The sequence below is a fragment of the Alligator mississippiensis genome, chromosome 4, assembly GCF_030867095.1.
Source record: "Alligator mississippiensis isolate rAllMis1 chromosome 4, rAllMis1, whole genome shotgun sequence".
Taxonomy (NCBI): domain Eukaryota; kingdom Metazoa; phylum Chordata; order Crocodylia; family Alligatoridae; genus Alligator; species Alligator mississippiensis.
Genome location: NC_081827.1, coordinates 18,585,486 through 18,599,460, shown reverse-complemented (window position 1 = coordinate 18,599,460; position 13,975 = coordinate 18,585,486). Strand labels below are relative to the sequence as shown.

General features: G+C 41.7%; 1 protein-coding gene across 1 annotated transcript in view; it reads right to left on the bottom strand.

Annotated features, from left to right (window-relative positions):
- PCLO (piccolo presynaptic cytomatrix protein) overlaps positions 1–8,547 on the bottom strand; it is a 552,248-nt gene extending 543,701 nt beyond the window's left edge. Inside the window, exons 1-2 of the mRNA XM_059725816.1 lie at positions 8,258–8,547; positions 749–2,012 (exon numbers count right to left, since the gene is read on the bottom strand). Coding sequence (XP_059581799.1) covers positions 749–2,012; positions 8,258–8,490 — 1,497 coding nt within the window. The 5' untranslated portion in view covers positions 8,491–8,547. The remainder of the gene's footprint in view (positions 1–748; positions 2,013–8,257) is intronic.
- Between the last annotated feature and the right edge of the window lie 5,428 nt (positions 8,548–13,975).

The window sequence follows — 13,975 nt, the reverse complement described above, 5'->3', positions numbered from 1 at the left end:
GTTGTTGTTCACATCGTGGTAGTGTTTCGAGTTCCAATCATAGAGACAAATCCTTGCCATGACAGGCACAATACAAAGAAGTGTTACTTCACACAAAAGTAAAATACTTCCCCTAAAAAAAAAAGGGGTACAGACATTCCAAAAGCCTGAGGCAGAAGCGATCTAAGTTACATGGTTTTCTGTAAGTGGCACAGTTTAGATTTGTAGCGAACAGAACACGTATTTGCCCTTTGGTGGGGAGGGAAAATCTTTGACCAGGTTCTGCCACTTTTAATCCAGTCTGTGGGTGTGTCTACATGTTCATTAATGTGCAGTACTTGCTTAATGAAGTACTAACTGCACAATAGTACAGTTACTGCACAGTAGTGCCGGTGCACCTTTTTTTTAGTGATGCTTATTGTACAGTGGCCTAATATTAGTGTGTGGTAGTGTATTAGCACAGGTTTTGCCCGGCACGCTACTGTGCAGTGTTATTACTGTGCATTAAGCATCTCATGTAGATGTGCCCATTGTGTGCCAAACTTCTGTTCTGTTATGGGTATAGATCGGTTTCCGATCACTTACATCAGTAAAAGTGTAATATCTGTACCTGGCCTCAGTCTCTTAGCCTGCTGCAACACTCCTAACAGCTATCCATTTTCTGGCAATACCTTATCAAGTGTGTAAGGCAATATCTGATAAAGTCAGCATTGTAAATTTTAACCGGTTTGTGCCCCACAGAGAAAAACTGATGTGTGAATGTACTCACCTCTGTTATATGTGGGTTGGGATTAAAGCCACACAGGCTGCAGACTACGGTTTGACACTGTGTGCACGTGTTGTAATTGGCCTTCTCTGGAATGTGCAGCAGCAGTTCAGTAGTAGTGCAAAGAGGACAGAAGCTTTTCTTTGGGGCAGATTCAGCAGGCTGGGCTGCGGCTGCTTGTTTTTGTGGCAAAGGTTTTGCAGGCCCTGGCTGCTGGCCTGATGGTCTTGTAGGTCCAAGTTGCTGTGATGGTGCCTTTACTGGTTGCTGTGATGGTGGCTTTGAAGGTCCCATCTGCTGTGGTGGTTGTTTCATAGGTTCTGTTTGCTGAGGAAATGACTTCCCAGGTCCAGGCTGCTGCAAGGGTTGTTTTGTAGGTCCTGTTGCCTGAGGAGATGGCTTTGCAGGTGTAGGTTGCTGAGATGGTTGTTTAGCAGGCTCTGTTTGGTGAGGGGATGGCTTTGCAGCACCTGTTTGCTGTCCCGGTGGCTGAAATGCTTGCTTTCCAGGTCCTGGTTGCTGTGACAATGGCTTTGTGGGAGCAGGTACCTGGGATGACACTCTAGCAACATCTGATTGCTGTGGTAACGGTTTGGTTGTGCCCAGTTGCTGTGGTGCAGGTTTTGCAGGGCTCTGCTGTTGGGAAGCTGGCAGCTTGGGTTCTGATTGCTGGGTCTGAGATTTTGGTGGGCCTCGCATTTGAGCTGGAAGTTTTGCTGCTTCTGACTGAAGGCCTGCTGGTTGAACAGGCCCTGGTTTTTGAACTTGCTTAACTGCCCCCGGTTGCTGCTGTTGAGGTGCTGGTTTGGAAGGTCCTGCTTGCTGGGGTATTGGTTTGACAGATCCATGTGGCTGAACCACTGGCTTTGGAGGTTGTTGCTGAGCTGGATGTTTTGCAGGTCCCTTTTGCTCCTCAGGCTTCCCTTGGTCTTTCTGAAAAACTTTTTGTTTCCTGTTGGCTTCTTCCTGTGCTGCATCTGAGTCTGATATCAAATCAAAAGGATTGAACTTGTTTACAACTGATGTGACTGCACTTAATGGATTGGCCTCTGAGAGGAAGCTGGGCATCATACTTGGTTTCTGGTCTTCTTTAAAATCAGTCCTGGATTTCGATTCCCTCAGACTAGTAGAAGAAGGGCTCCTTCCAGGTAATCGTTGCTCTGTTTTCAATACATCTACTGTTCTACTTTTACTTAAAGTGGATGGCCCTGGATCTGGAGGCTTACCTGCTTGTCTTGGATAGTGGTTTATATCATGCTCAGGATGTCTGTGGAAGTAAAAATAAGAAAATAAATAAATATAATGAAAGGCACTAATTTTGAATTAGTGCCAATTACTATTGAAAATGAATATATAAAGATAAAGATAATGAAACTAAATTTTAAAAACTACATAAAACATATTCATGAGCCTATCCCAACAATTTACTTATTTTACTCATATGAATAACATTAATGTTACTCAGATGCTTAAATTAAATATTTGCAAGATCAGGACTTAAAAATATGGAGTATCTTTTTTATTATTACCCCAGTAATCTTTACGTGCATATTTAGTTATGGTCTGTCTGATGAAGTATTTGGAAAATAATCTAACACAAGGACCATGTTTACTCAGAGCATTTTCTCATCATAAGTCTGAAGCACTCCAAAAATAAGCTGTGACTTTCCATTTCATCTAAACCCAAATGACTAACTCACTACGGTTATCCCTTGGGGTATTCTGTTCAAAGGTGGAGACAAAGAAGAGAGAAAGAGAGAGAAGTGTTCCATGATTAGCAGATCAAAGCCCATCCATTCAAGGAAAGTACTTTACATGTTAGAAAATGTTTATGCAATTGCGCTCTGGCTAGCTATACATGCCAACTTTTAAGGATTTATTTACAGTTCAATCTGCAGCAGAGATTTTACCACCTAAAATACTGGAAGATCAAGACATAGATGTATCTTTTATTGTTTTATTTATTCTGACATTCAGGAATTTAAAAAAAAGCTTCTATAAGATGATGTACATACTGGCTAAGAGAACCACTTCTTCGTAGCTGTCACTAAGAGCACTGTAACTATTCCCCGAAAAAACAGAGCTTATTTGACAACACAAGATGTCTGTCTCAGTCTGCAGGTGTTCTCCCTTTGACCAGCCTCATTTTGCATTGCTCTTAATAAAGTGGATGAAACTAGAGAAAGAAGGAAGTGATGTCCAGAAAATATCTTTAGGTGTGTTATGGTGTTTGTTTGTTCCTGTACTGGGTTATAACTAGAGGTGATGATATTCTATGCAGTGCTATTGTGCTTCAGCTAACAGGGTGTGATGTGATGTTATATTCAGTGCTAGCATTGCACTTTTGCTGGAGGATGGTACATTTTTTCCTATGCAACTGTTGCAAGCATGCAGTTTTCAGTTTCAGCTTCACAGCATCAAATTAAAAATAGCCCCAGATTTCCAAACACGCCATTTCTTATTTCAAGTTAATGAAAAATAGGCAATCCTTCATTACTTTTAACATATTTTTAAAAAGCCTATACTCTAGGATTATAATAAATAAGTGGTTGAGCACAGATTTTTAATTAAGAGCTTCATCATAAGTTGGCAAGTTACAAATAGGAGTAGCGTTTATTGGATTCCAAATATCTCACATTACTTAAAGATCACTCCTTAACTGATTGATATTATGCGCTTTCACTAAATTCATGGCAATAATAAATAAACAATGCTAGAAAATGATACAGCAACCATCTTGCTCTCAAAATTCTAGCATATGGTGACTTTCTATTAGTTCTGAGACTAACTTTTTAAAAAAGTTTATTTAAAATATCAAAATCAGTCTCTGGGAAACAAAGGCTACCTATACATGTACTCAGTGGTGGGGGAGGGGTGCATTTTAATTAGAGTAGTTCCTGAGCAGGTCCTCTAATTAAAATGACTCCCCATCACATTATTAAGCTCTTACCCACTTAAAAATGGCCCGAGAATATTTTATCTAAATCTCATTTGATGAGGTTTAGTTAAAGCGCCCCACAGTCATTTTAAAATGTGTGGAGGCTTAATACACATGAAGTTGTGGTGAAGATTAATCATGTCTGCTCCAACGCATTCTAATTAGAATGCCAACGAGCATGTGTATAGGCAGGCAAAGCTCTCATACGTAAGATATCTAATGATTGCATTGTCTACAGCAGGTTGCTTTCTATAACTTCTATAACAGTAAACATCTTACTATTTTTCCTCCACAGTAGTGACTTCAAAAAAAGGGAGCTATGTACAGATAGATAACTGAAGCCAACAGACTTTCCATTGGCTTTGCTTCTTCATCCTGGAAATCAGGTGCAACCAGCATGGTCAAACCCTAAAACTGATTTAACAAAATATAAGTTATTTTACATTTTTCATATTAAGCTTTCCCTAGGTAGCAGGCAGGTCGATTTTCTCTCTACTATGTCATTTTGAGGTACCTCCAAAAAACCTGTGCTTGTTTACTAACTTATATTAACTAACATTTGGGTCTATTTCAGGAATATATACAAGAAACAGAATTTGAAAGCTTTGGTTCAACAATGCAAAAGGTTTAGAGAAAAACCAATGGTACAGTCCTAAGTGATGGACATAACTATAGCTTAATGCTAATTCAGTGACCTTAAATGCAAAATCTTAAATAACCTGAGTAGAATTCAACAAAGATCAAGTCAGAAATTATAATGTCAGCTGTAATTCCCAATACACAGCAGCAAAATATATATATATATTTTTTCAGATATGGGCTAAGTACAGGGAAACACTTTGGGTCACAGAACTTATTTCTGATGTTCAGTATTCCAACATGTTTTGTCATCCAGAATACTATTCTTCTGTTCATACTTTAAGTATTTTTAACATAAGAACGAACTCCCTCCACACCAAGAATCTAGGATAAAAGCTTCCTGACATTGCCAGACTATATGCTTACTGCACAGACTGGACTTGTTTTGCCTATGTCCATAAACATACAGCATTTATAGATGATGGAGACAGACTATGTAAACTGCAAAGAAACTGGTTTTAGAGTACTTAAAATGTATTTAGGATTTTAACTTTTTTCCTATGGCCACATATGTTTCAATGGAGGAACTGCATCTTTTTAAAGGAGAATGGCTACTATAAAATAGTAGTTTAAAATGGTTAGTCTAAAAATACCCTTGTCTTCCTTCCTGTTATTGCTGAGACTTCTCCTTACTCTGGCCTTGACTCAGCAAAGAATTCAACTCTAATTACTTCATATGGTGCTTTTATTATTGATACTACTGTGCTTTGGATCAGATCATTAATGTTCTAAAAATAATAATTATAACAATATTTAAACCGAGCTGTTTTTGCCCTCAGTTAAAATTAATTATTTTCAGGAAATAAACCTTTTTTTTTTTTAATCAATGATGCTTAGACTTCTCAATATATGCAAAAAAGACATGCACACACACACAAGCAGGTATCCCTGCCAATCTGTTTGAACTCAGTTAGACTCAGTATATTTATAGCATTAACAAAAGAGAGTACTTTTTTAGGATAAATGCAATGCTTAAGATGTGTGCTGCCCAGAAATGGCTACCTTCATGACTCAAAATAAAACAAGGGTTTGCCAGTGACAAGACTGTTGATAAACATATAAGAACATGCATAAAAATTAAACCCATCCAAAAACTGAAAGACAGTGTTTGATGTTCAGGTTTTTAATTTGGTCAACTTGTCGCCTCTTGTTATAGGGCACAGACTCTCAACTAGTTTACATGCTACCATTGATATTAAATGGAGCTGTAACAACTAACACCAGAGTCTCTGGCCGAGTGTTTCATTCAAAGTTTCCAAATGTGGATGACTGGAATTAAGGACCCATATAAAAGTCGCCTGATTTCCAGAGGTCCTGAATATCCAAATCTTCCATTAAGGCCAACACTACAGTTGTTCAACAATTCTTAAAAAAATCAGGTCAATTTATTTAGGTGACTCACTTTAAGCACTGATGCTTGAAAAAAATGGTCTTAGTGCTTATAATAACATGTGAAAAGTCAGAATATGCATTAATTGCTTTTATACCAGCTTAGCTGCTGAATTTCCAAAGACCTGAAAGCATTAAGCCTCTAAAATGACATATAACTACACTACTTGCCAGTGAAGGGGTAACTCTATATCCTATTACATGTGCTGCTCATTATTAAAAAGTCTGTGCTGCAAAATATTTGCCATTCAAAGGTTTGTGAGCTACCAGGTGTGCTTTTCTCCTTCCTTTCTTATGCACTTTAGGAGGAAATCATGTGGTATTTCAGACACCACTGTATAGTAGTAGTTGGTGAATGTTACAATGAAAAACGCTGCATGCAGAAAAGCAAAAATCCAATTAACAACCAATCAACCAAACATACACCTCCAAAATAAACACAGCACCCCCAAAAGCTAGTATGTCAAGAACACTCTACCAATAGGATACTGCACATATACTGAGCCACAACCTTAGCATATACTCTGACGATTGCTATTAGAATAATTTAAAAATTGGACTGGAAAAAACAGACTATAACTAGAAATTTCGTGCTCTATCCTGTACTGGGAAATGGTGGAGCAAATTATTTAACTGGTCTTTTCCAAGTCAGGTTTCCTTGACTGAAGGGTTACACCTGGAAGCAACTACCCTCTAATGAGCAGAAAAGTTTGAATCTGGGGAATTTTAGTGTCAGCATGCTTAGTATCAGCATGTGTTACTTAAGTTTCTCATTGAGGGGTTATCATATCACCTAGGCTCCTAGTAATCAGATTTTCCATCCTTCTTAGTAAAACCTAACAACAGTAAAGAAAAAGTAAAGCCAAACAGCATGAGTGAATACATATAATAACCTTATTCAGGTATAATAAGCACACAGATACAGTGATGCTGGATAGCAATACAAAAACCTAAAATAAGCTAGACAACAAATTAACTTCTACCTTTTAGGATAAAAGAGCAAAATGGATTCTCAAAGTTTCAAGTTTCCATATATAGGTACAGAGGCTTTATGTTAATGAAGCATGAAAATGTGGCACTGCAATAACACTGTAGAACAATAAGAGGTTTCTAAAGGGTTTCCAGTTTCCAATAATATCATTTTAGGGAACCATTTATAGCTATAAAATGACTATAATACATTTTACCCAACCCTAGAAATGGTTATCCTACTATGTCCCAGTAAGTTAACTGGAAGGGAATAAACTTTCAAACCATTTGCATGTCTGTCACAAAAGCTTGCAATTAAAGAAATGGGGTTTTTTGCAAAAATCTAGGTGGTCTAATAAAAGTTATCACCTCTACTACAAGTCCTGATTGCCATACAATAGTAATTTTTGAGCTTGCCACCCTTGGAAACAGTAGATGATTCCACTGGTTTCTACAGAAGTGAGGCCAAGCTCTAAATAAACTGGAGGTGGAGTTAGAGTCCACATACAATTGATCATTTCTAATTACAAAAATAAATAAAAAAAAATAAATCATTTTTAATCCATGTTTAGCAGTCACACAAGAAGATAAAAGGTGACACCTCCATTTGGGAAGAACGAGACAAATTCATCCTGGGTATCATCCCAATAACTTCCGCAGAGTTCTGCCAAGGGTGAATTTGATCCAATCCTTCCTTCTGTTTCTCCCTTCTGCTATTCTGATATAAGGCAGATTGTATATAAATGCAATGGCATTTATCTGGAGCAGGGTCACTGCCACCCCAGAACCTGTGAAACAGGTGCTCAGAGGAGGCTCCTTTTCACATCCCACCACACAAACAGATGGTGAGCAGCCGAGCACAGTCCTGGCTCCATGATGCTCCAGAGACTGGGGCTTCAGCACCCTGCACAGGGGTCAGGTCCAGCACCCTGCACAGGGTCCAGGTCCAGCACCCTGCACAGGGGTCAGCTCCAGCACCGTGGACAGGATCAGGTCCAGCACCCTGGACAGGGGCAAGTCCAGCACTGTGTACAGGGTCCAGGTCCAGCACCCTGCACAGGGGCAAGTCCAGCACTGTGGACAGGGTCCAGGTCCAGCACCCTGCACGGGGCTCAGCTCCACAACCCTGCACAGGGGTCAGGTCCTGCACCGTGGACAGGACCAGGTCCAGCACCCTGCACAGGGGTCAGCTCCACAGCTCTGCACAGCGGTCAGGTCCAGCACCGTGGACAGGGCTCGGGGACCCTCCCCTCTTCCACCGCGCCCTACCCAGGGTCAGCCCCGGGCCTCCAGCTCCACAGCCCCCTTTCCCCACCACTTATGGATGCCAGGGAAGGGCGAGGAAAGCAATTAACTGATCCTCCGTGAAGCCAGCCCGGCACAACTGGGCCAGGCATCCCCCCAGCCCGCTTCCTGCCCTCCCCGCTCCCAAGCAAAAGCAGCTCCCGTGAGGTGGGAGGCAGAGCCGCGCAGGGGGACACGCGGGGTCACCCCCACGCACGCAGGGGAGGGGAGGGGAGGGGGATCGCGGCCGCCCCATGCAAGCCCCCAGCCCCAGCCCCAGCCCCGGGCCGTGCCTTGGCAAGGGAGGCGGCTCGGTGCCGGGCAGCCCCTGCGCCCTTGAGAGCACGGCGGCGATCTGCCTGCGCTCCGCCTCGCTCAGCTGGCTCAGGTCCGCCTGCAGCTCCACGCCGGCCGGGCCGAGGCGCTGCGGGGGGGGCCCGTCGCCGGCTCCCGCGGCCGCCGCCGCCGCCCCCTCGGGCAGCCCGGCCAGCCCCTCGCCACCCTCCAGGCTTGCTTCGTTGCCCATGGCTGGGGCGGCTCCTCCTCGCCGGCCCGGGCGCGCTCAGTGCTCGGCGGCGGCTGCTGCTGCTGCTGCTTCCATGTCTGCGGGGACGCACCGGCGGCGGCGGCTGCTGCTACGGAGACAGCAGGCACCGGGGCGCTGCCAGCCTCCGCCCCCCGCACGGCGCATGCTCCTGCCTTCCCCTCCCCGCACACCCAGCCAGACACGCACAGCTCCGCCGCCTCCCGGCTTAAAGGCACTCGCTCCTCGCCCACCGGGCTGCCGAGGCGGTGGGAGCGCCCCTGCGGCACTTGGAGGCAGCCTCTGCCCCGGCCACCCCCTCCGCCGACTTGCTGTCCCTCCAAAGTCACAGGCGTGTGCAAGCAAGCGCAGGTGCCCCCAGACGCTCCCTGTGGCTCCTGCCAGGGTGCAGCCCTTGCAATACAAATCTTGCAAATTTACAAATCTCCCTGGGCCTACGGCATCCCTGCTGCAAGCGAAGCCCTGTGCCTTCCCCTGCCCGATCTCTCCCTCTGGTTCAGGCGACTTGCCCAAGCTGCTGCATGGCTGCCTGCCCTATGCGGAGCTGCTCTGCTGCCTTCTCCTCAATTTGACACCTGCATTGGTGGCCTGTCCACCAGCGGTCCCTCTAAGCTGCATGGTGCAGGCACGGTCACGCTGCATGGCCAGGCACACCTGAGCACGCCATGCACCTTAGACACTACTAGCACACATGGCATCTCTAGCCCTCAATTAACCCTTGGCATGAGGCTATGCCACAGTTTAGGCCCCTCTTTAGGCTTTTTTTTTCTGGTAGGCAGGGGGTGAAGAGCAGGGTGGGAGTGTTTATGTAGTCTAGGAATCACTATACAGGCAACCCCCACTTACCGCTCCTAACTGGTTCCTGAAAAAATGAGTTTAAGTGGAATAGAGTTAAGCAAAATCTGCTGCTAGCTGTACAATGTCCATGAGCATTATAACAAAACTTGTTGAGTGCTAAGTTGAATCAGGTATCAATGTAAAACGAGCATTATAGCAAAACAGCGCTAAGCGAAACAATGTTCAGTGGAAGTTGCCTGTACTTAAATTACACTACCTGAAGAATAAAAGTCAGGCCTCTTAAACTGAATGGATTTAAACTGAGTGGATCCATTGACTGGATCCATCAGGATTACTATGCTATCTGGATTGTCATGCCTATAATTCTAACTGTGATAAATTAGGTACTTGACTTCCCACCTGCACTAAACAACAGCCAGACCTTTAGGACCCTGCTATACATAACATATATTACACATTTAACTGGTTAATCATGTAGTAAATTCAGACTGGACATATGTGCCAAGTAAGACTGACCACAGGTGCAAAGTATATTTCAATTAACTGGTTGTATGTGTAAATAAGATTACATAGGTGTTATTCAGATGATGCCAATAAGTGCAGATGTGTAATGTTTAAATATGAAAATATGCATAATCACTGAGTAGATGTATGTGTGTATATGTTCTGAGCCATCATATACTAAATCACACGTGTGTACAGCTGCTGTGCAGATTGAAGGCATGCATGAGCAACATGGAAAGGGATGCAAAGATTAATGTATTCGTTTCTGTGACAAGTACACTGGATAATCTGTGTAATTCCTGTGTTAATTGGTGCAGCGTTGCTTCTTCAAGCTTTTTGGGAAATACACTGTTTTTCCAGTCCGTCTATGCAATTGAAATATCAAACCAGCAACAATAAATACATTATTTTTCCTTTGGATGTGTAATGAAAATCATGAAATGGTCACAGTTTGACTTCCAACAGCTTTTAAAAAACTTGTCTGAGAGGCCTTAAGAGAAATGCTAACTTGGCCAATTCTCCTTGGAAGGATAAAGTTCCTTCTGAGGCCTGGGTAGAAAATACAGCCTTTGTTGAAGTGTGGATCCCGCAAAGGATACAACTGTACATGAACCAAAGCAAGAATAAGTAAGAATGGATTGAAAATAGTTACATTTCAAAATGAGGGTTTGTTTTTTTTTAAAATTTGAATGCCTATGAGCAGCATTTAATATTGTAAGTACTTTATTTAGACATGTTCATATTTCAAAAAATAATGCCTGAGGTTACTTGTGCTTCAAAGAATTAAATAGTTATAACATATAGGGAAACACATATGAAGCCGGAAACAGAACAAAATCTTAATCCCACTGAATTCTATAGGAGTTTAGCTGTTACCTTCAATGGGACCAAGTGTGTCATCCTATGCGTCTGTATTGTGATTTTTCAAAAATCACAAGCATTTCTGTGGAAATTGGTTCTCTTACAAAATGTGGTATGAGCAGACTTGAAATCAAGAGTAATCAGTCCCATGGTGTGCCTGTTTTCTCCTATACTATGTCCCATAATATAAATAAATCTTTCCTTCCCAAATAGCAACTTCACATTCTGTCTGAAAATGATACTAACTCAGTGATTTTGCTGTCCCTAATAAAACTGCAAGATAACAAGGCATATCAATATTGTTGCAAGTACAGGCCAGCTATTTAAATGAATTAGCTTTTTTTATCAAAAATAATCATTTCCATCACTGCTATTCAGTGATTTGTGTGAAATACTTTGGTGGTATAGGTCAAATACAACTGCTATTAAAAGACAAATCTAGCACTGGCATTAACAGACTAACTGAGCCTCTAGTGGAGAAAAAGCCATCTCTCAAAACACTGCAGGACAGATGAATTCTAACTGATGCTCTTAGCAACCGGCAGAATACTTAGTATTTATATAGACTGAATTATTATTCACTTACTAACATTAAACCATAAAGTGTGCAACACAATTAACAGACAGAAATATGAAGACTAGTTGCCTTGTCAACATGCTTTTTTTAAAGGGGTACTTAGAGACGAATGTATGTACCCTATTGTCTTTAGGGTTTCTTTTAGTCTTTATATACCTCTTTAACCATATCCTCTTGAAACCAGCATAATTAAAGTAGTGCAGCTTCTTCAGATGCACATGTTTATACCACTATAAAGATGTCTTATGGTTTACGCATGCCTAGCAGGTAGGAATTTAGGTATTTGATACCATTTGAATTGCATTTACAGTAGGGATATATTGATAACTATTGTAGTTTAAAAAAACAAACAAAAAACAACTCACTGAACATTTAAATCAGTGGACAAGCTGAGGAGGAGGTAGAGGAGAAGAGGAGAATATAGAGGTAACTTGCCTAAATAAAAAATGAGTCATATCAGTGGAAAAACATATTTCTTTTTTCTAAGTGTTGAATTTGATCTTTGGCTCAGGAATCACTACTTGTGTACACTCCATGCTAAAATTAGCATTCAGAGTTAAGCAACTGATTAAAACTAAACACATTAACATAAAAATACTATCATTATAAGAAAAACCTTCAGTGGGTGTAGGATGAAGAAAAATGTTAAAATCAACAAAAAGAAAAGAGGTAAGAGGTCTGAACACATACACATTTGGAGTTAGGGTGCAGGTAGGGTAATGACACTCCTATGAACGAGTAGTATGTCTGGCTATATGCCTGGAAGAAAAATGGAGAAAAGATGGAATATTAATCAGTTAAAGGATGCATGGAGGTTATCCCAAATACAAAGGAAAGCAAGCTTAAAGGGTAGAAAGAATTAGAAAAAAAACATTCAAATACTTTATATGTATCTACTATCCAGTCAATCCCATCTGCCTTCTTTTATTGAGATGGAAACTGGGCATGGAATTTCAGTGGCTTTGCCAAGGCCACCCAGAAGATGTCAGAGGCTAGGGTGGACCTCTGGAATTTCTGATTTCCATGTGTTATGCCATGCTTCCTCCATATAGTTTGACAACTGTTATAGTCTGCTTTGCTGTTGTTTCTGAATGTTTTCAATATAAGAAAGAATCAGGATTTTTGAGAGAAGATGTGCAGAAACCAGGTGCAAGGAAGAATCAGATGAGATCCCCAGTCCAGAATTGCCTATTTAGATAAGGAACTTAGTCAAATTCAATGAAATTAAAATATATTATTGCCATGGAAGCCATTCATGCAAAAGCATGAAATCAAAGAATATACAAAGGACTAGAAAAAATACTTGGATAAGAGCTGTGGAGTCACTTGAAAAGATACATTGCACAACATTGATTTCTATTAAATTTATCATCAGGGGGCAGGGAGGAGGGGCAGGTCTCTAAGTAAGATTTTTGAAGATTGGCAAGCACAAAAAATACCAGGCAGTAGAAAGCCAGAATAGATTAATACTTAATGCAAACCATGAACTTGCAAGAAAAACGTTTGGAAGAAGGAGCTCATATAAACAGGAACTGAAGACTTGGGAGCAATGGATTCAGACAGCAAATTTAGGAAGCTGCAAGCTGTCATATGATGATAAAGCTCAGAAGGGGAAGAACTGAGCAACAGTATATGTCCTTAGATAGCTTAAAAAATCTGTATGTTAAGGCTGATCTTCTACCTAGTGCAGAAAAACTAATGAAAGAGGATCATCCACTGAAGAAAAGGGCCTTTTCTTCAGTGGGCTGAAGAAAAGCCAAAAAAAAAAAAAAAAAATCTGGTCGATGTTGTTAAGTATTTTACTGAAAATAGAACTAATTTATGTATTTGTGCCATAGCATATATATTTGTAAAGTAAATTTCAGACAAAGAAAGGAAAAAGCAATTCTAATAAATGTGTTAGGGCCTGACACCAAAGTTATTTAGCGAGGCAAAACAATATGCTCATAACAGCTTCAAGACTGAACCCTTGATTTGTTTTGTACATGTACCTTCTGATTCAACAAAACTTTTATTACCTGGGTAGCAGCATAAGAGGAAAGAGGAATTGAAAAGACTACATAAAATAAAAACTATGGACTTCCATATTTTGATTGTTTCTAGACAAGTAGGGATATGCACAATTACATATACTAGACCAGGGGTTTTCTACTTTTTTAAATAAGTGTACACCCCCCCCCCCCCCCCCCCGCAGCCGGATGTGCAGTTAGGGGAGCTGTGTACAGCTGGATACGGAGTGGTGACAGTGCAGGGTGGTGGTAGGTGCCAACATGTGCAAGCTTCTCCCCTGCAGAGGGGTGCCACTGCCCTTGCCCCTTCCCTCCCTCCCCAGCCCTGCTCCTGGGAGGTGGCAGAGCAGGGTGGTGGCACTCTGTCCCCACGTGCCCGCACGTACCCAGTAGGGCCTTCTCAAGTACCCCCTGAGGTACGTGTACCCCTGGTTGACAACCCCTATATTAGACAGTCCTCTGAAGTGGAGGAAGTTAGTGATCACATTAGTCAGATTACATTGCATTCTTTGGATGGCAATTCTAAATCTAGGACAAGACAAATGGTGTCTAAGTTGTCACCAATGCAAGGTATCTGGCATTGGAAGGACAGGCTAAGCTATCTGTATTATTTGGTTTATTGTATTATTCCTGGCCTTGCACCAGGAAACTGTGTGCTGCTGGGACAGGTTTCATAGTTTCATAGTAGTTTCATAGTAGCTAGGGTCAGGAGGGACCT